Source organism: Trachemys scripta, chromosome 2 (assembly GCF_013100865.1).
Source record: "Trachemys scripta elegans isolate TJP31775 chromosome 2, CAS_Tse_1.0, whole genome shotgun sequence".
Classification (NCBI taxonomy): Eukaryota; Metazoa; Chordata; order Testudines; family Emydidae; genus Trachemys; species Trachemys scripta.
The window spans coordinates 258,963,224-258,990,529 of NC_048299.1; the positions used below are offsets into that span (position 1 = coordinate 258,963,224).

The following is a 27,306-nucleotide window of genomic DNA, read 5'->3' on the forward strand; positions in this document are numbered from 1 at the left end:
AACCATGTTTTCCTCTGTTTTATATAACATTTAGCAGAAGAGGAACCCCAATCATGACTGGGGTATAACTGCTGCACACGCTCTGGAAATGTCACTGACATACTTCAAAAGGAGCAATTAAGTTGGCTACCATCTTGTATGTTTCAACTAGAATCCAATATTCTGATTTGTAATTAAATTTAAGAAAATGTTTTAATACACTAAAAATGCTTTTATGAAAAATGAAATGATTAAAAACTCCACGTTGCATTGACATCATCACACACTAATGGTAAAAGCACATTTGGCACCACCCAAAGCAAAAAACATCTAACATCTGGCACAATGTAAGTACAATGGTTTTGGTGCTAACTCCGGCCAGCACTTGACTGATTACAAGTTCATCAAACTTAGTGTTCCCTAGCAGGAATAGAAATTAAATTGGTAAACAAGACAAGGATGAGCCAACTGCCATGTTGATTTGGCTGAGCAAGACCTTGCAGAGGGAAAATTACAAGATGTATTCTTGTGGATTACAAGTACCATGGGAGCCAACAGTGTTTGGAATAGACTTAGTTTTATATATTTATGCCTTTTCAGGCACCTCTTTTCTGATGAGAGTTGCATGAACAATTGGCTGGTGGCAGGGAGAGCAATGAAATCTGGACAGATCTAACATTCAAACTGAACAAGAAAATACGCTGCTGATGAGATATGAACTATACTTATTTTTTCTTTATAAACGATCTGGCCATTTAATATTCAATAAAAGATCATCAATATTTAGCATCAGTCCCACTTTCACAGAGTAGGTCGGCAGAACTGTTAATCTTAAATACAATTGCTGGGAGAATATGTGAACCCCTGTAAATATAGCTCAACACTACACTCTTTGGAATTCAGTAGCATTATCAACGAAAGATTACAGAAAAAAACAAAGATTTGTTTCCCCACAATGTAATTATTTTAGGTTTTAGTAAATGTAAATGCACCACTGCTTTAAGACCATGCAGCCATATATCTGGTGGATTAACAATTCATCTTGCCTTTAACAAACATTTTTATTGGCACTCACACTTTGCAATTATCTTTGTATTTTTATTTACAGAAAATAAAATTCAACCAGAATGTCATCTTCATGCATAGAGAGTAAGTGCTTTAAGTCCCAAATATAACGAAAATTTATATCTTATCTGTTATTTGCCAAAGGAGGTAATGGATATAAGTGAACACTGCACACACACTTCTCTTGAGAAACAGGGAACACAAATTCTCTGGAGATAACATCAAAATGTTTATTTCCTGAGTCTGACACTTGGCAAATCTTACAAAACTGAACTACTAGTTGTCTCCCTACTTTAACCCCTGGAGTGCAGCTGTAAACTTTCAAGCACTAAAAATAAAGATGCAAAGAGAACAGTCAGCTCTGAATGACCTAAAAGACTATGTAAATGTTTATATGTAATCCGTACTGTGCCAAATGTTAAAGAGCAGTTCGTGAGTACTGGATAAAACTGCCTCAGTAATGAAAAACAAGTCAATAGCAAAAGATACAAATCCTTCTCACATTAGGATCTTTACTAGTCAAAGCCAAGTAAGTCTTAATTTTAAAGTAAAAACTTCTTAAGATCTAATTTATCCACAGAAATTCTAAAATCTATTTTACTCATTTAGATTGGGGATGGAGGTGCTTAATCTAATGAGAACTTGAAGTGTTTGATCAATTTGAATATTGAAAATAATTCAAAAATTCATTTCAGGATTTATTCAAAAATTATATATATGAAAATTACATTCCAACATTTTGTAATAGAAAAGACACAATGTGTGAAGTAGCAACACAAGGTGAAAACTGTTGGCCCTCCTACAAGAAATATTACTTTTGCTGGCTTGGATCAAAGAATCACACGAGATGTGAGTCTATGCTAAATGTACTTTGCAACAAGTACAGTAATTGCAGAGGATGGAGAAAAACAGGGTGCCAAAGGACAATCCTATATGCTGGGTATCACTACAAGACGATGCGAGTGTGAATGGAAAGCCTCAATTTTTGAGCTTCAACAAACCTAAAGAGAGCTCATTTTATATACCAGAGAATATGCAGAATGCTAACCACGCCAAGTTTCTTAAAATACAGAACAGATTCAACCTGAATTCATAAGTTTCCAAAGCTGATCCACCAAAGCTTCATTGCACAAGGGAGACTCCATGTTCTTAGTAAAGGGTGGATTCCTCATCAGCATGTTCAAAATCTTATGTCTGAAAGAGAAACAAAAATTCCTTTTTTAATCCAAATGAACTGAGACTCCAAAATTACTGTTTTGTGTCTGCAATTCTGTTTTTGACACTGGAGTTTGTATTAGGAATACAAATATTAAGATTTGTGAGCCCCTAATATATACATATATTTTAATTCCTTTTATGTATTTCTTCTGTCTGTATATGCACACATATATGCACATCTCATCCCCAAATTAATTAGTTTTCAGATAATAAATAGGACATGACCAGGGTGGACATCAGTTGATGGCGTCACTCATCATGTTAAAGGGAAAAAAAGAACAGGAGTACTTGTGGCACCTTAGAGACTAGTACTCCTGTTCTTTTTGCGGATACAGACTAATATGGCTGCTACTCTGAAACCTGTCACTATGGTAAAGGGAAAGTGTGATTTTGTATCGAGGTTGATTTGTTTTCATGACAATTTGAAAGGCCATGTTATGCTCTAAGGGAGATTAATCGGAACTGTACTGAGTCAATATTCTCTTCACATTCTAATAAATATTTATTTTCAGTTTTGTTTTTAAACTTGTCTAAACATTAAACTTGTTACAAAATGACAGGAATCAGTAAAAACATTTAAGACTCACTCTTCACTTTTTAAAGGGACGCCAACAATTTAGAAATTACATTACTGTCTGAATATTTTGCATGCAACACCTATGACCCCAATACCTGCCAGCAGAGAGCAAAAAAAACAAAAAAAACACTGTAATTTTTCAGATTGTTTACTATGCTTTTGACAACACATTGTGAATAGTAATTTTCACCATTTCCCCTAAATAATCAGTTTTCTCCCTTGTTGAAAAGACCCTTATAAATATGGGAACAGAAAAACCTTTAAGGTTTGAAGGGATTTTTTTATATTAAGGATATAATTTTTAAAGTGGGTGCTCTATCTGAAACTGGAATTTAAAAAATTAATAAAAAATGCAAATTGACAGCATCTCTTCGAGAGAGACAATTAAAAATATTCTGCTTCCTCAGCTGATGTTGCCTGTTACTTATCTCTGATCTAATGGGTCACATTATACCTAACTTTCTTTAAAAAGAACAACAGCAATATATTCAGGATAGGGAAATTAGCAACTATACTTGCACAGGAAGCCTAAAAGATAAATAGGAAAAATACCAAGTCTATTCATCTTAAAGAACAGTACTACTACACTGGCAATCAGGAACAGACAGAATTGAGGAGCAGGGAAACGAAGATCAGAGGCTGCCATGCTAAAATATATACAGTATTACATTGGCTAAATATAAATTAAATCAGATAAAATTATCAAGTAACCACAACATTTTGACTTGTTATCCTTTCACCCCATCTACAGTCTAACAACTGTTTTACACTCTTCGGTAGCCAAACATAATGATGTTCATTCAGTCCTAACACACTTATACACACTTGAGAGTAAAAAAAAAATTGTTATATGCAACAGATCAATATTAGATTTACATATGCCGATTATCTGTAGGAAAGCCTCTTAAATCAAAGGACAAAACAGAAAATACATGTAGTTTGAGACTAAAAACTGATCAAATTTTGTTTTTTTTAGTTATGGATTGTTAAACAATGAGAAACACATTGCTAAGTATAAATTACCATAAACATCAAAGATGAATTTTGGTTGTATTTTACAAATTAATGGAAACAAATTTTCACAAAATATTTATAAATTTTAAGGCCAGAAATGACCGTTATGGTCATCTAGCCTAACCTCTGGCATAACACAGGCCAAAAAACTCTATGCACTAATTCTAATATTAGTGAAAAGTGCTGACTTTGAGTCTTTGTAGACATACTAACCTTACATAAGGTACAGGATCATTCTGAACCATGTTAAGCAACCACTGTAATTCCTCATAACTCCGATCAACTATAACAAAAATTAAATGATTTGTTAATAGTATGCAGAGACAACTAAAGAGAGAAGCAAAGACCAATTAGAAAATTATTCTATATGTGTTACATAGAATCACCAGGGATTATCTGTAGCTGTAGTATGATTGGAATGCATCACAAATGATGAAACAGACATTTCCATGTCAGTATAGATTAATAATAGTGATACATCTAAAATGACATTTTCTTTTTAAAAGGAGCAAAAATTCTTCAGTATTCGACACTACACACTAAAAAGTGAATAGTATGTAGAGAATATAATCCTGTAGTATATTTCATTCAGAAGAGTATAGAAAATATTATCCTGACACTAACTATGCATTAAGTTTTGTAATAGATGTCTAGCTGTAAAAAATGCTAGGAAAATACTCACATGGACTACAGGCCTTACTTATACACAAAACTGTGAACATACTCTTCTCCATATGCTTATAACCTGTTCTCTATCAAACTGTTTTTGAATATTTCAAAAGTCAGTGACCCAATCATGAATGTGTTAGCGAGTGCCCCTAGAGTAAATACTGTACATGGATTGGTTTAAGATTAGGCACTAAATTAGTAGGTTAGGTAGAGGCCTAAATCATTTGACTGTATCCCTTTAATTACCCTATAATACTACAAAAGAAAAACAATAGTATCGGATAAAGTAAACATATGAAAATACACAAATTCAAAGAGGCTAATCTTCATTCAACTGTTTTCTTCATTTCATTTTCGTGGGGTGCCACAACATTATTTAATTCGCAACCACGCACAATATATAGTTACTTGCTCAGCAGTGGCTTTACTTATCTATCAAGACAGCATCCTCCACATTTCAACTGCATTTACTAATTGTTCCTGTGCAGATGCCTTCAACAAAAAAGTTTGCTGCTCTCTTTCTACTTTATAGAAACATTCTCCATTTTCTGTATTTCATTTCCCTTATCTAATTTTCATCTGTTTTATTCACTTCAGTTCAGCTTTTCCTTCTGATTTGCTTCAGTTTTGGTCTCTACTTCAGCAGTTTTTGGACTATAACTTATTTAGCTTTTCAAGTCTAATCTACACCAACAAATAGTTGCTATTGCTCTTTGAAATGACCTATACACTTCTGAATATAAGGCAACTCGGTTTTAATGGAACAGGTAATTATACTGAGAATTATCTACAGAAAATCAGCATCTTCTCCTTAAAAATATTTTAATAGCTCTACTAGAAGAAAGAATGGTTACAAACCCTACAGGAATTGTGATTCTTCAAGGCGTTTAGTCAATGTGCATCCAACTATAGGTACGCATGCACCTCATGTGTGAGAGACTGGATTTTTTTTTATTTTTTTTTTTAATTACTAGCAGTGTCCATCAGGCTATGCATGTGCCTGTGCTTTCGTGTGCGAGGGCATAAAGGGTGGAGTGGCCACAGCCCTCCCTCAGTTCCCTCTCAATTCAAAGCCTGCATTGATCAGGACTCCCAAAAGTGGAGACAGAGGGTGGGGTTATGGGATCCACAATATCTTAACTAACCTCAGTTGCTGTATGGTAAGAAATTGTTCTTTTTTGAGTATGTGTCAGTGTGGATCCCTCTAGAGGTGACTGACCCCCGGAGAGTGGGAATGAGAAGTTTCAGCTGTATCAGTCAGACAGAAGTACTGCACTCTAAAGTTGGCATCTGATCTGGCTGCCACATCAAAACACATGTTCAACAAAAGCTAGTGAATTGCTCCACATAATTGCCTTGCAGATCACAGAGACTAACTTTTCTGAAGCAGGTGGACAATGCCACCTGAGCCCCGGGGTGTAGTCCTTGATGTTTGGACGGAGTGACTCACCAGCCAACTGCTAACAGGTGGAAATATGCTGCATGATCCATTTCAAGTTGCTCTATGATGAGAGAGCTTGGCCTTTCGATACTGGATATAGTCACAAAGAGGCGGAGAAAGCCAGGAACGTTTGGTCCTTTAATAATACAGGTAGGTAATATAGCAAGGCTCTGGAGACATCCAAGCATGCACCTTCTTCTCTCTTGGCACTTAGTTCAGCTTCACCTGAAGACTGATAAGGTGATGGGGTTGGTTCAGGTGAATTTCGAGACCACCTTAATTGATGAACTTAAGAGTGTGGTTTCATCACCATCTCATCCCTATGGAAGGAGAAGTAACGCAGACTGGCCATAAGACCGTGGTGTTCACTAACTCTGCATTAGGTAACTGCCATGAGAAAAACCATATTGATGGCAATGTGGTGTACTGAGAATGCTTCCAGGGGATACTCGCTAAGCTTTAAAAGGAAAACGTGAGATCCCATGTGGGAGTCAGGTCCTTACTGGAAGACAAGAATGAAGAAGGCCTTTGAGGAATTTCAGTATCAAAGTGTGACAAGACAGAGTATGACTGTACTAGAACATGACACGCCAATTTCACAGCAAGGTGAACCTTAAGGAATTAAATGCTACTCTGTGTGTTTCAGGAGGGAATGTAGTCCAGGATTTTTCAGTATTGGGGCTTGCACTGGGTCAATATTATTCTGAGTTGCTCATATGGAGAACCTTTTACATTTTGGAAAGTATGTCTTCCTGGTGGATGGTTTCCTGCTTTGTATAAGAATTTCCTGAACTTGTAGTGAGCAGCTTCTGTCAGCGGTGCTCAGCCAGCCAAAATGACTGAGTGCTTTATCTGACTGAGGTTCCAGGATACTATGTCTGAGCAAACCAGAAGGTGCATAGGAGGCTTCTTTGATATCTCTACCAGGTTTGGCAGCCAAACTTGGACTGTATAAGGCTGTCACAATGACGAAGCGTTATCCTGTCCAATCTTGGAAGTTATTCTGGAGATCAGAAGAGTCAGCAAGAAAGCACACAGCAATCCCCAAGGCCACTGAAGAGGAAGGTGTCTGATGGGAAGACTGGCGTCATGCCTCCTCTGGAGCAGAAATTCAGATGTTTGGTGTCCTTTGTGGCAAACAAGTATATGGTGGGACACCCACAGACGACTGGTGCATCCCCATACTGGGAGGGGGGGCTCAATCTAACGGGGAGGACACGTATGTCTCCCCTGCCCAGTGACACCCACCCCACCCTGCATCCAGCCCAGGGCTGCCACTCTCTCCAAGCCGTATGTTACCTGTGGGGAGGGAGTTGTGTTCTGTTCTCTCCTTGCATGTCCCCCTCTCCCGCTCCCCCGGCACGTTCGGCCACTCTCCCTGGCAACCGGGCGGGGTTTGGGAAGGAGTTGCGTCTGCCTGAGAGCCTAGCTAGGAGGCAGTGATAGCCCGCTCCCTGCCTGGGCCAGGCTGCCGGGGTTGGGTGGGATGTGGGAGGAGAGGGGCTCTGGCTCACTCAGCCTCTGTCCCCACAGCAGGTCCCTGAAGGAGGACAGTGAAGGGGGTGGGATGGTGGCAGGGAAGTAAAATGGATGGAGTATCCTGCTGATACGATTTCCAAAACCCACTTGTCCACAGTGATATGCTTCCAAGCTTGTTGGAAGTGAGAAAGGCCCCTGAAGCAAGGAAGGTATGCGAACTGTTGTAGCTGGTAAGGAGAAAGGGGGAGTAATTCAGAACCTCAACCAAACAATCAAAATTGGTGTTTTGATGATGAGGGTTGTGAGGTTGATACCTGTGTGGCAGACAGTCTCTTTCTGGAATCTCTGCCTTTTTTGTTGGGGTTCATAAGGTCTCTGGGAGTCAGAGAACTGAACAGGACAAGATCTCTGCGCTGTCTGGCACTTACTAAATTTCTTTTTAAGTGCACATTTTTAAATTCCCAGGGAATGTAGCATGGCCCTGGAATCAAAGTATGCAGAGACTTAAGTATTCTCTGCAATCAGTTTTAAGTCATTGCAGGAAAGGTCCTTAACTGTATTCTTGTTCTCAATCCAAAATCCTGAGAGCTGAAGCCTGCAGGCCTCTCTCACGACTACCGCCATAGAAATAAAGCAAGCACCTGTGTCAGCAGCATCCAGAGAAGTCTGCAGAGATGTTCTGGCCAGAGGCTGACCCTCTGTAATGATTGCCTGGAACTGATCCCTCTGTTCTGGTGGTAAATGCTCAATGAATTGAGCTTTGAGTAACTGGTGAAATATAATCATATCATCAACACCTGACAGTAGGTGATCCTAAACTGCAGAGCCACAGACGAACATGATTTGTGACCAAATAAATCAAGATGCTTCTGATCTCTCTCGTACAACACTGATTTAGCGTGGTGCTAACTTCCACGTTAATTGGGAAAGATGGAACATAATATGTTTTTTCAGCCCTTCTACAAGTGGGCGATATTGTCGCTGGGATATTACTTTTGGAGGATCCAGCAGAGCAGAACCTTATCAATAGGTAGTGAATGCAATTCAGGCAGATAACGCTGTAGGCAGACTATCTAGAAGTTTATGTTGTGACTCCTTAACCTCCTCATCAAATGGTATCTGTAAGGAGGCCACTACCATTTTAATAAGTCCTGGAACTGTTTGAAGTCATCAGCCAGGACTGGTGGGGCAGGCATGATTGCTTCATCTGGGGATGAAGGAAAGGTGTTGGTTGGCATAGTGACTTCTTTGACCACTCTTGCCTCCTGCTCCTTGAAAGTCTCTTCTTGTACTTCGGGCTTTTGAGAGAAGGGATGGGGGGGAGAGGGGGAGATAGTCTACCCCTTTGTGCTGACGAGTGATGCTGGCAGGTGGGGGTCCTAGAGAATTGTTAGTAGTATGCCTCTCATGGCTTCCAGTATGGACAATGAGGAGGCCCATATGGTATAGGTGGGGGCATCCAAGAGTGCTCATACCACTGGGATTGATCTTGAAGGTGTCTTTCTGGAATATGCTCCTTCTCCCTAGAAGTCTCCATATTAATACTCCTCTGACAGTGAGGAGGGGAGCCCTGAACTTAAATCTGAGAAACTGGTGAGAAATTCCCATCCTCCTCTTCAACATCACTTTATAGAGGTGGAGAATCGGCCGAAAAAGGTGATGACTCCGTCAGTACCGGGTAAATGTCTGGAGACCTAGAGGTCTTCAGTACCATGAACAGACCAGTACAGAACAAAGGGCAGCTAGGCATCTCTATCACAAGAGGTCTTATGAAAATCTAAACTCCTGCAATACCGACATGCTAAGCTATGCAGCGTCTATTAAGCGCTGTGCAGGTGCTCAGGGCTGTGGCAGGGAGAGATTCCTCTCCCTCAGCCCTGGATCCAACCCAGCCTGGCCTGGACCCGCCATAGCTGTGGGAGATGTGCCCCTCCCATAGCCCCAACCCCAGCACGGACCTGCCGCAGCTGTGGAAAGGCACCCCTCCTGCGGCCCCAACCCAGCCGGGACCTGCCGCACCTGTGGGAGAGGCACCCCTCCTCCCCAGCCCAGGTGCTGCTGCGGGGAGAGAGAGCTGGTGGGGGGGAAGGAAGAGAGCCGAGGGGAGTCCTCTCTCCCTGCCACAGCCCAGGGGCAGCCTGCACCCCAAACCCCTCATCCTCAGCCCCACCCCAGAGCCTGCACCCCCAGCCGGAGTCCTCACTCCTTCTCCACCCCAACCCTCTGCCCCAGCCCTGAGCCCCTCCCACACTCTGAACCCCTCGGCCCCACCCCTGCCACATGAATTTTGTTATGTGCACCAATATTCATTCCACACATGGTGGGAAAAATTAGAGGGAACACTGCCAAAATGGTGTTTGGTACCAAGGCAGCAGCATGAGTAGAGGTGATTGTAGCAGAAGGAATGGATGGTACCAAAGGGTTTATGCACTCTGAGAAGTGCCTGCCAGATGATAGTCTGATCTTCTGTGGTACCAAAATGGTAGATACCAAGAGCCTGAGTGATTCTATTGGAACAGATTTAAAGGTGGTTGTCTTCTCCTTGCCACCTTGATTCCCAGATGGTACCGATGATCTTCCGGAGCTGGAACCCTTAGATTCTTTGGGTTTAATGGTGGTCGCAGTACCTGAGGAATCTGCAGCCTCGTGGGTACTGAGTAGGGAACCGCTGGGCATCAAAGCAGTTGTCTCAATCAGCAACAAGGGTTTCTTTGAGGTAGATTCACTACTTGAGGAACCTGAACTCTATTTCCAAGAGTCTTTTTGAGAAGATTCTTGAATCTTCCTCTTAGAAACTCCAGGGGAGTGTTGTGACGAAGTGGCTGAGGCAGCCGACTTCCTTGGAGACTGGTATACAAGGTGGCGGGGTCCTCTGGCCTGGGTCAGAAGCGGGATGGAAGGAGCTCTCCATCATGAGGTGGCACAATTTAATCTCCCAGTTCTTTCTGACTCTTGATTTTAAGGACAGGTAAAAATTACACTTTTGGGGAATTGTGACTCTCTAAAGGAACGGGTACATCAGGAATACCCATTGCTCACAGGACAGCCTCCCAGAACAAAAGGCAACATTTAAAACCCAGATAGCCAGGCATACCCTCCCAACAACCGAAAGGTCCCCACAAGGAAAAAAAACTGAAACAACAACGATCCTCACAAGATTTGTGTGTGTGTGTGTGATTTAACTACAGCTAATCATAATTAACGACTACAACTAAGTTAAGTAAAATTATGAAAAAAAATTATAGTTGAGGTAAGCTCAACATAGACACTGTTGAGGCTCCGTCTCAGGCTGAGGCAGCGGAGAAGAAACTGAGGGCAGTTTACTTGTGCAGCTCTATATAGCCACGGTGCAGTGCATGAGGTAGAGTAAAGAGCAGGCACGGGCCAAAGGGGCACTGCTACCTAAAATCTCTGATCACAGGTGCATGTGCACCTGAAGTGAGGCACCCATAGGGACACTACTCAAAGAAGAGCAGGGCTCACACATGGCTCTGATGGACACTCGCACACCTACAGTGGGATCAGGGGTGAAAGTAACACTCAACTCTTACCAGTACGGGGGCTGACTCCAGTCAGCATCCCCCAGCCAGCCTATCCGCGCTGCCTGGCACTTTTAAATCGCTGGCAGATGCTCCTTTTGCCCCCCACTGTCAGTGGTCCGGGGGGCAGGGAGGAAAAGGGGCAGCGACGTTAAAGCTTTAACATCGGCTGCTACGGGCCAGTTCCGGCGGCCACTTTTTACCAGTACGCCATACGGGACCATTCCAGCTTACTTTCACCCCGAGTGAGATCCACATTGACACATATTCAAAGGAAGACAGTGCCTTTTACACAAAGGAGTTATTAATTTTGGTTGCTCCTTTAAGACTTTTGAATACTTTAAGCACTGATAATTTGGTCTTGTGTCTGCATGTCAGGTAGACTTCAGCCTATCACTCTAAATAGTAACACCACATAGGTTCCTCAGCATCCTGTGCTCACGTTCTGGGCACTCTGCTTGATAAGTGACTGAAGTAGAGTAGAGGATGGATGGAGCATTACATATGAGGATAGCTTTATATGGAGAAAAATTAATACTGCTTAATTAAGAGACGTAGTTTTCCTTGTCTCCTTTAGCATTAAATCACAGGGTTATCTAAAAATAATACCTATGCAAATTGATGAAAACATGCTATTCAGTTTCTAAAAAACATTAAGGGAATATATAAATCATTGCAAATAAAACTGTGCAGCAGGAGCTCACAATGGTTTTGAGCAGTTTAAATCAAACTTATTTAAGTTGCAATTCCTAGGATTGCTAATAAAGCAAGTTTTGTAAATGACCTTTTATTATGGAGTGGACTGTCTGAAAAGCAACTTCTCTATATGAATAGTGTCAGGGTACAGAAATAAAGAACCCCATCTTTCTTGGTAAAAAAACAAGTCTATTCTATTTACTAAACAACTAAAGGCTCTTGTGCTTGAAATATAATAGGGATCTTCTGACATTTGCCATGTAGTGTAATCTGTTTATGCCAGACTTAAATGACTGATATTAATGCTTTTGATCTGCTCTTGAAATTTACATGCTAACTAGATGACACTATAAGGAACAAAGACAAGTCTGGCCTTTGATACAGTACATCTTTTAATAGTCTAAAAAACCCCAAACAACAACCCAGTAGATCCTCACATTCCTGGCAGATGTAACAACTAAAAATGTTGTTTTCCAAAGCAGGTACCTCAAATTACAAGAGTTCAAGAGCTCTGAAAGTTTGTTAGTCTCACTCTGGCACCAGGAACCTGAGAGCCTAAGCTTTCTACACCCTTCATTAAACAAGATACTCCACTCAGAGGTCAATGAGGGGGAAAATACCTCAAAATGCACTCTACAGAAGGAGAAAGCAAATGAGAAAAGAGAAGGGAAGCTCACTATTACCTGAAAAAAAATGAAGCATTAAATTTATAAAGGAATAATTAGGGGGCCTAGAACACCCCTGACCACTTTTGTTTGCAGAGACAGAACTCCAGGGAGTTTGCCAGTTGGGCGGGAATAACCTGCAAATACTACAGCTGCGCCAATCTGTGCACAGAGAAAGACAAGATCCCAGCAATATTGACTAATGAACAGGTTAAGCTAGTACTAACTATGCATTTGCATAAATCACTAAAGCCTTAATTTCCAATAGCCTCTGGAAAGTTTGCTAGTGTGGAATTTTAATTTCAAATGATGGTTGAGAAGAAAGTTACAGAATATTTTTCAAGCAGTAAAGAATCCTTACCTCAGACCTATTATAGGCACTTTAAACAAAGAAACAAATAAATAAAAGCAAATAAGCTTTTCAAAATGGAAACATGCTATAAATAAGCCACATAAGGGAGTGGAAAAACACAATCAACCAAATAGCCAGCCAAGCCGAGCCTCTGCCTTCCAATTCATAACCCAACATGCCTGCAAATGGCAAATTGTAACCTATTAGCAAAAACAAAAACTAAGGTTGCATCAAGAAACACACCACTCACTCAAATTCTTTAAATCTTGAAAATAAGTAAAGGGAATTCTTCAGCTTTCTATATCACCTACCATACCATCAAAAACACATTCCATAAGGCATTTGTTTCTATCTTCAGGAGATACTGAAAAGCAATATTCATCCGAACTTCATGAAACTCATGCTCGTAAGGACAAAAACCTTATTAGTAATCCTGTGCTCTCTTTTATCCACACATTGGCTCATCTACTGTCATGGCGTCACTTCATCTGAAAAGTTATTCTATTTAACATTACTGAGGTCACTGTTCAGGTTTTGCATTGGTGTGTGAATTTTATGCAGTGATCGAAAGTTTTTTTTAAAATTACCTTTTGTGTAATCAACAACGGCCTCCAAAGCTGCTATTCGGATGTCCACAAAGTGTCCATATTCTGCATATGTTTTAAAGAGAGCAGGATCACTGGGGACATGTCCATTCTTCTGAAGTATACGAATGGCTTTCAGACAGCTAGATGAGGGTGGGGGTGAAGAGGGAGGACAATCTGCAGTGAGTTTCTGGAATATCAATTACTGTGAATAAAGCTATTTTCTTCAATATTATGATATTAATTTGTAAACTTCACTGCAAATTTTCTAGGATAAAACTATCCAAATTACTATACCACCATGGGTTTTTATAGTTGTCAGGACTGTAGGCACACAAAATTAATAAAAGATGAGTTTATACAGTAGATAGAAACACTGGACCAAATTCCCTACCAGAGCAAATTCACTCCTCTTGGCTTCAATGGAGCTGCTCCAACATACACCAGCAGAAAATTTGGCCCATTGCATTTTGTACTCTATATATTCTCCCAATTGTTTCTTTTGCATAACCTTCATAAATTTACTGTGAATAATAAATATGGGATACATAATGTGATCATTTAACATTGCCATTAAAAATATATATTTTTAGATTTTGATGATTTGAGTGCTTAATTTTTCTACATTAAAGTTTCATTAACACTAGTTTTTGCATGTATTTGTTCTGTGAGGTTTTAATTTTCTTCCTGATATTTTCAAGTTTTCTTAATTCTATGGTTTTAAAAATACCTTACATACTTTGCAATATTTTTTAAATGAAAGAATGCTTTTTGCATGCCTTTTAGTGTCCCTTATGCCCAAAAATATTTTCCTGCATTCTGTTAATGCCCTTTTTTGTGTATTTAAAATAAAGAGAACACATCACTTAAGGCTAGGGAAAGTAAGCTCAATTTGATTACATCAGTGTTAACAGCAGGATGTAGGAAATTAAAAAAAACAACAACATTAAACATGACTAGGTCTATTCTCTCTTTACATTTGCATAAGTTTTAGAAATTATTAAATCATACCTGACTGTAATGGTATGTCTGTAACTGGGCAGAAGCTTTTCCATATTTAAGAACCTGGTAATTTCCTCAAGTATGAGTCGAACATCAGGATTTAAATTATCCAGAGTTCGAACTTCATTGTTCACACTGACTGCAGGAGTTACAGAGTTGGCTAGTGCGTCAATCAGTTCAGCACGGTAATAGTTGTCTGAAAACTGAATCAAAGGACCATCAATTGAACAAAGAGAGGCAGAGCACATTGCACCATTTATTTTTTTACAATAAAACAAACAATGCTAAAGCTCTTAGTTCAGTTTACTCCTGTACTAAATGTTTAGATAATTGCTGTCTAAAGAGTCACTTTCTGTATCAAAAAATAAAACATTCACTATTAAACTGAATGAGTTAGTTGCTAGGGCACATACTTATGAACTTAATAGAGCAGGAAGAATATAGTAAAAATCTATGAATATTCTGTTAATAGTCACACTCCAACCCTTTCTCCCCCAAATCTGTGAATGGAATGTTTTTCTCATTTATTAGCTCTGAACTAAGGCCCAACACTTTCAAACATGCATATCTTACATTAGGCACTTCAATTCGCATTTAGATGCCTAAATTTTCAGAGATAGTAAAAACTCAAACTCTTACTGGTGTTAATGGGTGCTGTAGCACTTCTAAAAGTCAGGACACTTTTTATTCAGGTGCATACATATGGATTTCCATGTCCAGCTCTCTCCCTTGGTGCTTCTAAGGTATTCATCAATGTAGTACATTTGCAACATCCTTGTGAAGTAGGGAAGCATCATCCTAATTTTGCATGTAAGGATTTGGGGCATTGAGTGATTAAGCGACTTGATCAAGATCAAACAGAAGGTCTGTGGCACAGCTGAGAATTGGCCCTCAGTCTTCAGAGACCCAATCTAATGCCTTAAACACATGACCATTCCTCTTCCTCAATACACCCAGGTTTGAAATTTTGGTTCCTAACTGTGCTCATTTTGCTTAATTTAAATAATGACACATTTTATTTAGTGTCCTCTTGGTGAGTGGGGCATGAAAAGACCTTTTGTAACTGTTGTTCTTCAAGTTGTGTTGCTCCTGTCCATTCCATTGTAGGTGTGTGTGCTCGCCACATGCACTGGTGCCGGAAGTTTTTCCCTCAGTGGTATCCGTAAGAGCTGGGCTCTGGCACCCTCTGGAGTTGCGTATGTATGCGCCAGTATAAGGGGTGCCGCCGGCTTCCCCTGCCTCAGTTACTTTGTGACGGAACTCCGACAGAGGGGAAGGAGGCTGGGTCATGGAATGGACATGAGCAACACATTTCGAAGAACAACAGTTATGAAAGGTAACTGTCTTTTCTTCTTTGAGTGCGTGCTCATGTCCATTCCACTGTAGGTGACTCCCAAGCAGTACCATCGGAGGCGGGTAAGAGTTCATGGATGTGTCGATTGCAACACAGCTCTGCCAAATCCAGCATCATCTCTGGCTTGCTGGCTGATAGCGTAATGCATCATAAACATGTGTACTGAAGACCATGTTGTGGCCCTGCAGATGTCCTGGATAGGGACATGTGCCAGGAAGACAGCTGAAGACACCTGAGCCCTACTCGAGTGAGCCTTCACTACTGGTGGAGGTACAGTCTGCACCAACTCGTAACAAGTATGGATGCAGGTGGTGATCCAACTGGAAATCCTCTGAGAGGACACCAGAAGGCCCTTCATCCTGTCAGCTATCGTGATAAAGAGATGGGTTGATCTGCAGAAGGGCTTGGTTCGCTTCAGGTACAACGCCAGGGCATGTTTTACATCTAGAGCGTGCAGCCACCTCTCCTCATTGGTCATTTGAGGCTTTGGACAGAACAACAGGAGGAAGATATCCTGATTGACATGGAAGTGTGATACCACCTTTGACAGGAAGGCCGGATGGGGCCGCAGCTGAACTTTGTCCTTGTAGAATATCGTGTACGGGGGCTCCGAAGTGAGGGCTTTAATTTTGGAAACACATCTCGCTGAGGCAATAGCTACAAAGAATGCAACCTTCCATGACAAGTGGGGACCAGAAGCCATACGCTCAAAGGGCGGACCCGTGAGTCTGAAGTGGACCAGGTTGAGGTCCCATTGGGGAACCAGGTCCCGGATTGGCGGAAAGAGTCTTTCAAGGCCTTTTGGGAACCTGATTGACATCTCATGAGAGAACACCGATCTACCCTGGATGCAAGGTCGATATGGCTGCCAGGTGCACCTTGATCGAAAAGGCGAGAGCTTTAAGTGAAGCAGGTAATCCAGGATGGACTGCATAGACAATTGGGTCGAGGAGATATTCCGCTCTAACACCCAGCAGGAGAAACGATTCCACTTTGCCAGGTAAGTTGCTCTGGTGGAGGGCTTTCTGCCCTCCAAGATAATATGCTGTACCTGACTAGAGCAGGCTTGTACCTCTGGATTCACCAAGCTGTTCCAAGCTGTGAGGTGGAGAGCGGCGAGGTTTGAGTGCAGGAGTCGACAGTGATCCTGTGAGAGTACATCCAGGCAGCTGGGAAGTGGCCACGGGGCTGCAACTGCCAGGAACCAATGCTGGCGATGCCATGCTGGGGCGAGCAAAATGACCCTTGTCCCTCTTGATTTTTTAGAGGACTTTGCTGATGAGCAGAATTGGAGGAAAAGCGTACATCATATCTCCTGACCAAGACAGGAGAAAGGCATCTGATAACGAGCCTCTGCCGAGCCCTTGGAGAGAAGAAAACTGATGACACTTTCTGTTCTGTCTAGTGGCGAACAAGTCCACTCGGGGAGCTCCCCACTTCTGGAAGAGCATTCTGATGACCTCCGAGTGAAGGGACCACTCGTGGTGAGAGAAGAAGGACCTGCTGAGGCAATCCACCAGCGTGTTGCATACGCTGGGGAGGTGCGAAGCTTCCAGGTGGATTGCATGCTGGATTCAAAAGTCCCATAGACAGAAGGCCTCCTGGCACAGAGCTGACAATCAAGTTCCCCCCTGCCTGTTGATGTAGAACACAGAGGCCGTGTTGTTCGTCAACATCTGCACTGCCTGGCCAGACAGTTGGGGAAGGAAGACACTGCAGGCCAGGCAGATGGCTCTGAGCTTCCTGATGTTTATATGCAATGTGAGCTCCTTTCGAGACCATAACCCTTGAGTGAGCAGTGTACCGAGATGCGCTCCCCAATCGAGGTCAGATGCATCCGAAATCAGGGAGACCATTGGTCGTGGGCTCATGAACAGCACACCTTCCAACACCAGAATCAGGTCGAACCACCACTGCAGAGAGGTAAGTACCCATGGAGGGACTGTGATGACCTTGTCTAGGTGATGTCTGCCCGGGGAGTAGATCAACTCCAGACACATCTGGTGGGGACGCAGCCTGAGTCTCGCATGTTGGAAAACATAGATGCATGCTGCCATGTGCCCCAATAGTCTGAAACTGACCCAGGCAGTGGTGAGTGGATGGGCAGTGACGATGGCAATCAGAGCTGACATTGCCCTGAACTTGGCCTCTGGCAGGAATGCTCTGGCTCGGGTACAGTTTATCAGAGAGGTGCTAGACTATCTGTTGGATCAGGATCCAGGGCCGCCTTTAGGCACCACAGGGCCCAATTCGAAGGAGCTGCCGCCGAAGTCCCGCCAGTGTCCCACCAGGACTTTGGCGGCAGCTCAATCGGCTGCTGGTGCCTTCGACGGCACTTTAGCGGAGGGACCTTCCTCCGTGGCAGCGACTGAGCTGCCGCCGAAGACAGTGGTGGGACTTCGGCAGCAGCTCCTTTGGGATGTTGCAGAGCCCTCTTAGGGGTGCGGGGCCCGATTCCGGGGAATTGGCTGAATCGCCCTAAAGCCGGCCCTGTCAGGATCAATGTTGAATTTTGTTCGTTTATCAACAGGCCCAGAGCTTGACAAGTGGTTCGCAACATCTTGATGCTGCACTGGACCTAGACCCTAGAGTGGCCCTTGATGAGCTAGTCGTTAAGGTACGAGTAAATCTGGATGCCCCAACATCTGAGGTATGCCACCACCACCAACATGCATTTCGAAAACACCCTTGGTGCCGTTGCTAGGTCAAAAGGGAACACTGCAAATTGGTAGTGGACTGTCCCAACTACGAAACGTAGGAACCGTCTGTGTCCATGAAATATCGATATGTGAAAGTAAGTGTCTTTCAGGTCGAGGGCGGCATACCAGTCTCCCAGATCCAGGGAATAAATGATGGAGGTCAAGTTATCTACTACCAGTTTTTGCTGAATCCGTGTGTATATTTACACATTATATGTTCATATACATATAAGTTAGTAGCACAGGGCATTGTACTGAAAAGACTATTGCTCTATATACTGCCTATAACAAGAGAGAGTCATTAAAATAGATCATCAAACATTTGTAGGAAGGTTCCTTACCTTATTTTTCCTGTTGTCATTGTACTTGATTAGGTCTAAAATAAATGTTAAAACCTCTTTAGGACAGAGGTTATGAACATCCCTCAGCAAGGCCATGGCAACAGGCATAGTCTGTGTAAAGATTAAAATAAAATTCTTATTATATTAGCAGGAAAAACAAAAACATTAAATATTAAATTAAAAAATGAGAAATTAACAGTTTTACTCTTTGAAAAGTCCATTTTTAGATGGCTTTTGAAAGTCAGACTTCATACCTTATATACAAAGGGTTGCACAATTTTTAGTTGAAAATATTGTGAAGTTATTTTCTAAAAACAGTTAGCTCTGACGGAGACAGACTTGAAATGGCTCTGAGTATGCAGGAGAGGAAGTTGATGCCAGGCAAATAAGGCTAAACATGGCAAATGAAACATGAGAAGCAGAATCTAAAATTTAGGAAGCTGAGGGTTAACATGCTGTGGGAAGAGAAACAACACTGAAGGTAGCCGGAGAGAATAAACAAAGATCAAAAGCATTTGCAAGAATATGAAAGAAGGCTGGGATGAGAGAGAGAGAGAGATGGTAAAAAACGGTGAGTATTTTTGGAAGGGAGGAGTGGGAGAAGGATGTGGAAGAAGAGGGATTAAAACTAAAGTTAGGACAGAACTCAATAACCCAAAATTTTTTAAAAACAGAGCTTGACAGAAAATCATTGTCAATCATTTCAATTGTTATTATTTTTTATCACAAAAGCACGGAGGGGCCTCAAAAGATTGGGGCACCTTTATGCTGGTCACTGTACACATACAGTATAAAAGACAGTCCTTGACTTGAGAAGTTTAGAATATATATTTAGATGCAACAAGTGGGTTTGACAAACCATAGGATGGAGCGGGATGGAGGGAGAACAAAGGGCAACAGTGATAAGATTATTGCATTCTACAGGCTAACTAGTGCACAACTTTATGATTTCAGATTCAATAATAATGACATTTGAATAATATTTGTATCATAAGAGATTCTTGTACATTAGTTAATTCAAAAAACAGCTGACAAATAATATGAATATTTAACTTTAGGTAAGAGGAACAAAAATTGTTTAACAATGGTAACTAACATAATAAGTTCTGTGTAAGATTACGTTTGCACATATTCGCAAGGCATATTCCTCTATTATGCTTGTATACTTGGTTCTAATAGTGAAATATATTTTAAATTTAAATGATTCCTGCTCGCTATTAGCTATTCAGAAAGAACTGTTATAACTTTCAATTTACTGTCTACTGACAAGAATGGAACAAACAGACACAGCATAACAAAGTTAGATACAATCATCAGACTGAGATTGTGGAGAGAACCAGTGATTTTGGCTTATGGCTCAGACAGTGTTCTTACTATTTATATTGTGGAATTTGTCATTTGTAGAAAAAAACTGCTTCCTCTGACATATCTTTAAAAAGTACAATGAGAAAACATATTTTACCTTTTGCAGAAAGTAGCTTTGAAAGTTCATGAAGTTGTTGGTCTTCACAATGTTTGGACAACTTTTACAACAAAACATTCGGGTAAAGAGTGACTTCATGGCTGGTGGTCCTGTCCATGTACTTACCATGGAATTTGCAATCTATATAATTAGGGGGAAGGGAAGGCACATTATCATCACCTATGCAAGTGTATCATACGCTGAACAAAAGCACACATATTTGTTTCCATGAATTAAAAAAAATACAATTGGACAGAATGAACTACTCTTTTCAACAGAAACATATTTTTATCAACATAATCTCATCTCCAACATACCTTCTATGCACTGGAACTAAAGCGTGTGGAACTCATTTTACTTATAGGAAGTCTGCAACTAATTACCATTGCACGATCAATTTCTGTTTTTAATTATTTCCTCCTTTTATATTTTAGACAAATATTTTCTGTTCATTAAGCCAAGTTTTCTGTCTCTACAGAAGCCAATTATGGAAGAGGCATTTGCAATAACAACTTCCCAAATTTACCCTGCCAATAACCTCAACCTAGATTTCAACCACGCGTCAACCACCCCAAGAGTAAAAGACCACCCCAAGAGTAAAAGGCAATTCAGGCTCCTGTCTAGCTGTAGTCATGGACCACAGTCAGGCAAATCTTCTTGAGATCTGTTTCATCCTGTTCTGAGATCTTTAGTGTATAGAATAGTAAATGTCTGCAGAAATTAATATGTATATGATATTTATTGATAGAATTTTTAATGTTACCAGCAGAACTCCATGTATTCTATGATTCGGCAGCAACAGAGGAGCAGTTTGCCTTTGGTAAAGGACACTCAACAGAAGAGTAAGGAAAAAATATTCCTTATATACTGCAAGACTGAATGGAATGTGTGATGATGGTGTTCTGACCAAGTCCTGACACAGCCACATTAATGTTTTCCCTCTAATTTGTTTAGAAGGGCGACAGTTTTTTCCAGGAAACAATTTTCAGTCAAACAGAGCAAGAAGCATTGAGCAAACAGGGAACTGCTCAGTTTCTTGGGGAAAGGCAAAGAGAGAAGGAGCCAAAGAGAGAAAATGCCTCTCTAGAGGTTGGCAGCTCCCTTCCCAATGACAGAAGTTCCAGTGCTTCTAACCCAAGAAGCCAAAATTGATCCAAATCCTCTCCCAGTGAGAAACCTCCCATCTTCATGCCCATGACTGCCAAATCCTTCTGTTTTCCTGAGACAAAGGTTATTATGAAAATGGGAGCTATATCCTCAATTCTGAAATTTCTGTAGCAGTGTAAGACAAACACATTCGGAAGCTGTATTACCAAAGATTAAAACATCAACACAGTATAAACTGTTAATTAAATAAAGAATGCATACCATAATTTTTAAAAAAGTGTTTGTATTAAGTTTCCATTTATTTTAAGCAATTTGCTGCAAAATATATAGCAGGGGTGGCCAAACTGCAGCGAGCCACATGCAGCTCTTTTACAGTTAAAGTGCGGCTCGTGAAACCCCCCACTTCTTCCCCTACGAGGCTGGGGGGAGGAGGGAACTTAGGGCTTCTACCCTGCAGTAGGGTGGTGGGGATAGGGGCTTCTGCCAGAGATGACTGGTGCCTGCTGAGAGTTGGGGGACACAATTTAAAGGTTCACCCCTCCCACAATAGCTTGAATTCCCCCCCCCCCCCCCCCCCCGCATGTCCACCTTCGTACCCTCAGTGGCCACTTCCTGCAGCTCTCAGGTGTTAGCTTCCTGTGGAGAGGCAGGGACAAACAGCTGGGAGCTTCAGGGAGGGGACGCTGCTTTAGCTCCGCAAGGAGAGGCAGCAGCAAAAGCAGCTGCTCTCCCTGCAGCTCCCAGCTGTTTGCCGCTGTCTCTCCCCATGTCCGAAGCTCCCAGCTTGCCGGCTCCAGCAGCTGCCATGCAGGGAGAGGGCCTGTGACTGACCGGGACCAGCAAACCCTAGCAAAAATCTGGAGGGATACGTGCCCCCTCTCCACACATCTCCTCTGGCTTCTGCCCAGTGGGGAGGGGTTCTTGGGGCTTCAGCCCCATGGGACGCACCTGCCAGGGCTCATGACTTCAGCAGGAGCGGGGCTGAAGTCCCAAGCCCCAGCAGGTGACTCTGGCTCTCGAACTTCTGAATATTGTTGTATGCGGCTCGGAGGGTCAGTAAGTTCGGCCACCACTGATATATAGGGCCAAGATCATCTATATTAAATTGAGCCAACAGCAGTATCTTTAGTATCTTTTTATATTTTTTTTAACTTAGTCACATTAATTTCTTACCTTCTCAATCATTGACTTAGCCACTTTTTCTGTTTCTCTATTCTATTGACATGCTATAGTTTGTATGTGGCCTTTGGCGGAGATCTTCCATGCATGCATGAATTAAATGAATGACCCAGTTTTACAAACCACAAGGTAAGAAGCTTGTCTTGAGTTATGTCTACTTTTAGCGAATACACCTCTACCCCAGTATAACGCCACCCGATATAACACGAATTCGAATAGAACACAGGAAAAGCAGCGCTCTGGAGGGGCGGGGCTGCGCACTCTGGCGCATCAAATCAAGTTCGATATAACACGGTTTCACCTATAACGCGGTAAGATTTTTTGGCTCCCAAGGACAGCGCTATATCGAGGTAGAGGTGTATATAAAAGCTCTAGGACAGCGTCAATGTTCCCATTTAACTTACACTGTTCACATCATATTCATCCAACAATATATTTTTAAGAGTTCTAACGTACCCTAATACAGTATGTCATAATAAAAAAGTTGGCTGTTCATTCCTCCTGAAATATGATCAGATAGCAATGGAGGATCTTTAATGCTAAATTGTGATGCTACAGCACAACAGCATCACTGTCCATTTGGCAGAAGGGAATGGACCCAAAGCTTAAGTGTCCCTCTCAAAAAAGAATTAATTTTACTCAAGAACCCTGCTTTCTCTTTTCTCTTCATGGTCATTTCCCCAGGAATCACCTACTCAGGAAGCTGTACAGTTGATATTGCATTTTCTTCACTTTTGATATAGGTTCGCTGAAAAATCATTACCTGGTTGATGATAGTATCAGCTTCTAGGCCAGCTGTGGTACATTTTAACATCAACTAAGATTGTATTTAAATAACCAGCATGGCTAGAAAGTCCAAAAGATTAATTCATACCACTGTTAAAATCTCAGACCATTACAGCTCAACGTGTCATCTGGCTGCTTCTGCTACTAATAGTTTTGAATGCAATATCTTAAGCAGATGTTTAATTCAACTTAGTTACTACTTAATGTTTTATCCTAGAATATCACATACTACTTCTGTGCATCAAAATGAAAATCCATAGTTCTGTAACCCAACATTTCACAACAATAATCACATTGCTAGTTAGGAGCCAACCATATTTCAAATAACCAGGGGAAATTTTGATTTTGCTCAATAAAGTTAATAAAAACTGAACACCTTAGTCTTTGTTAAAATTAAAGTGAGTTGACAGTGAGAGTGTTGTTGTAGCTGTGCTGGTACCAGGATATTAACGAGACAAAGTGGGTGAGGTAATATCTTTTATTGGACCAACTTCTGTTGGTGAAAGAGACAAGCTTTTGAGCTTACACAGAGCTCTGAGCATCAGTCCCAGAGCTGAAACGCTCTGTGTAAGCTCAAAAGCTTGTCTCTTTCACCAACAGAAATTGGTCCAATAAAATATATTACCTCACCCACTTTGTCTCTCTGATAGTGAGAACAGTTTTCCTACTATCCACCTTAAGGTAAAATTGGCACTAAAATGCATCAAATTATACTTTCTCCCCACAGTATTTCCCTATGAAAGGAAAAAAATCCTGTCCACATTGAGTTGCATCAAACTGTTTCACCAGAAACTATTCATTCCAAAATTACCACTGTGGGGTTTTAAAAACCCTTTATGGACTTGCTCAGAACCTGGGGTTCATTTTGAATTCCTCACACTTCCAGACCGCAACCAAATCCGGTTTAATTTTCCTCACAACTTTTAACAAGAATTGACCTTTCTGTTCCTGCTGTCAATCCCTAAGCATATTCTTCCTTAACTACAGAAATCACCTCCTCTCCCTTAATTTAAGGCTGGCAAAATTTGGCCCTTTACTAGACAACAATCTTCTTGGGACTAACAGGGACCATGGCTACCTTTGTCTTTGTATAGCACCTAGCACAATGGAATACTCTGGGAACTACTGCAACATTGATTATCTTCACCATCACCAATCGTTCAATGAAAAATGTTCAAGCCAAAATCTTTCTCAACCATTGCTTCAGCCATGTCTTCCCTCTCGATATTCCATTTGACAGACTTCTCATTATGCTGCACAGGAAGTTCAAATTTCTTTCCCCAGTTTTTAAGTCCCTACACATCTCTGATGTGGTCTCCTTTTGCCTTTTCCACTACCAAGGATGCCAACCTGAAAGTGCTTTTCATCTCACACATCTGTACCTTCTTCCATTTTGTCTCTTTATACTTGGAATATCCTTTCAAAATCTACATGTCAAGCCTTCACCCTGGCCTAACTCAAGTAACTCATGAAAAAACCACTTCTGCCACATCCCCTAAAAATATGAGGATATGCATATTTATATGTATATACGTGTGAGTGTATATACACAAACAAATCAATATCTGTGAAGTAACTGTATAACCAAATACCCATAATCATATTCTTCCATGCTCCAGTCTGGTTTATGTTATAGCTTCACTTGTCTGTCAAACCATTTAGATTATAATCTCTTTGGGGGCTGGGATCTGTCTTTTCTATGAAACACCTACCACTTGCAAGGACATCACCTTGTTCATATTGCTACACTCAGCAGAATTTACTCTGTTTACCAGGAGCAAACAGTACAGTGATAAAAGTGTTCAGTATAATAAGCAGCTTTCAGAGTGAAAAATGAAATGAGTGGAGATGCTAGCGAAGCTGTTCTTTTTTAATATTCACTTTAAGCAAGACACTTACTGAGTTTTTCATAATGAATTCATACAGAGCACTCCAATAAATATGCATGTCACTGTTGAGTCAAACAGGCAGTATCAATGCCAGCACATAATGGAGAAAGTGTACTTTTATCTTTTGTGTTAGTATTTTGTAATGCTAAATATGTTGCCACAAGTGTTTTGATTTTGAAAATAACGTTACTCTAAATATATTTTCAAACAGATATATATTGTATACATCCTCGTAATGACAGAAAGGAAGTTCAGAGAGATTAATCTATTGCACACCAGAAAACATTCAGCTACTCCTTGATTATGCTTCCTTAAGATTTTTTTTTAAATTTTCACTCTTTTGACATTTCCACCTGTAAGTTTCCAGCGATATCCAATTTGCTTTTCATTTGAACTTCTTTAGGACTTACTAATTTTGTAACCAAACTGTTCTCCCCCGCCCCTTTTTAAGTCAACAATTTGATTCTTAATTTTCAAATGCAGACTAACGTTACATTTATTTTTGTACCACTCAACCTAAAGAGATATACTGCAACAATCTGAATGCACATAGTAGTCTCTCTCATGCTATAAAGGTGAAATTCACCACTTCACCAGATTTCTCAGAAGAAGGGACAAGGACTTTCCCACCAAAATAAAATACATTTTGGCTCTCTGAAAATTGTTTAAACAAAAGTTCTTTTATTTCTTCAACTTAATGAAAACTGGAAAAATCCCTTGTGGTTTAAATGTCTGACATCTCAATTTTGACAATTATTATGAAAGCTTTCTGCAGTCTCCATTTACAGACTAAAATAATAAAGCTTTCCTTTCAAATCAGTCATGTTAAAAATACTTGGCAAACTACTTTAAACAGGCCAGATATCAAGCCAATTTAAGAACTGTGATGATTTTTGACTCATTTTCAAATGTTTACAATGTCTAGCAGATTTCTCTCATTATTTCTGTGCTATGTGATCTCACCTTTGCAAGACAGAAGCAGGCCAGCATTCTCACTCGGTAGAAACATTGCTCTTGTTCTAGTATATCAGTCAGGGCAAGTCGCGATGCTGGAGTTGGGAACTTTTCCAATGCCAAAATGGATTCTTCCTGTGCAACTACATCTCTTTCATACCGAAGCTGATATTGCCACATGAAGTCAGCTTGTTCAAATTCTACCTTCCTCAATACAGACATATCTGGATCTATTCTAATCCAGAGTAAAGGAGAATCAGCACTAAAAAAAGATACACAAAACATTCACAACTTAAAACATTATAAGCCTACAATAGTAAATAAAAAGATGTCTCAGCTAATTGTAAATTAACAAAAAAAAAAAAAAAAAGCTAAACCACTGTTAAACATGCTAAACTGGCAGCCATATGACAGGCAACAGCAAAATAAGTAATAGTCTTGATGTGTTTAATTCTCTTTCCTCAGAGACTGTATCTGGCATGGTTGAACAATGCTTAGACTACCCACAAGATGACCAATTAGAGACCATTGAGCTGATGTTTTTTAACGTGGTGAGCTATCATGGTGGAAACTGACAGGGCTCACCAGCTCATTTCACATATACCTAATAGCTATTAGGAGATCCAAGTTACAAGTACTACTATACAGGATTTAAAGTAGTGACCTAGAATCGAAAGGTTCCATTAACCATCATTTCACTCCCCAAAATTAAATTCTCCAGTGATGTCCTCCAAAAGGGTGTTTTCCTCCAATACAATGTTATATAGCACTGTAGCCATATATGATGCTTTACAGGCAAAAAAAGACCTCTTTTCCAAGGAGCTTATGTAAAAGTCAATAACACAGCAAGATTATGACACTCAATGATAAACAACGGACAAGGAGAGGGCACAGGAGGAGGAGGAGTTATCAATAATGAACATAAGCATATCTCATGCTCTTTATGTATGCATCTTGATATGAAAGAATAACCAAAAGAAGGAAGTTTTAAGAGGGATTAAGAGAAAGAAAGAGCTTGTATGATATACAGAGACAAGGAAGATGTTCTAGGCATATGGGGGAAGATATGGAGGAAAAAATGCAGTCACTTGTGAGAAAAGGAGACCACGAGTACAAAAGAGAGAAAAACTGGCAAAACTTCTTGCGGGAGGGAAAGCAGTGGCACTGAGCGGTAAAGTAGCTTGCCCAAGCACACATACTGGTACATCCAGAAATAGAACTCAGGGCTCCCAAGTCCCTGTGCAGTGCCCTAGCC

General features: G+C 40.9%; 1 protein-coding gene across 3 annotated transcripts in view; it reads right to left on the reverse strand.

Annotated features, from left to right (window-relative positions):
- The window catches only part of TAF2 (TATA-box binding protein associated factor 2), a 95,757-nt gene that overhangs the window by 20,210 nt on the left and 48,241 nt on the right, over positions 1 to 27,306 (reverse strand). For 2 of the 3 annotated variants that reach the window (XM_034763520.1, XM_034763522.1), the window contains 7 exons: positions 26,061 to 26,313; positions 20,137 to 20,277; positions 18,675 to 18,785; positions 14,290 to 14,483; positions 13,282 to 13,421; positions 4,067 to 4,136; positions 2,129 to 2,238 (listed from right to left, as the gene is read on the reverse strand). In XM_034763520.1, coding sequence (XP_034619411.1) covers positions 2,129 to 2,238; positions 4,067 to 4,136; positions 13,282 to 13,421; positions 14,290 to 14,483; positions 18,675 to 18,785; positions 20,137 to 20,277; positions 26,061 to 26,313 — 1,019 coding nt within the window. The remainder of the gene's footprint in view (positions 1 to 2,128; positions 2,239 to 4,066; positions 4,137 to 13,281; positions 13,422 to 14,289; positions 14,484 to 18,674; positions 18,786 to 20,136; positions 20,278 to 26,060; positions 26,314 to 27,306) is intronic. The other variant, XM_034763521.1, reaches the window with a different exon arrangement.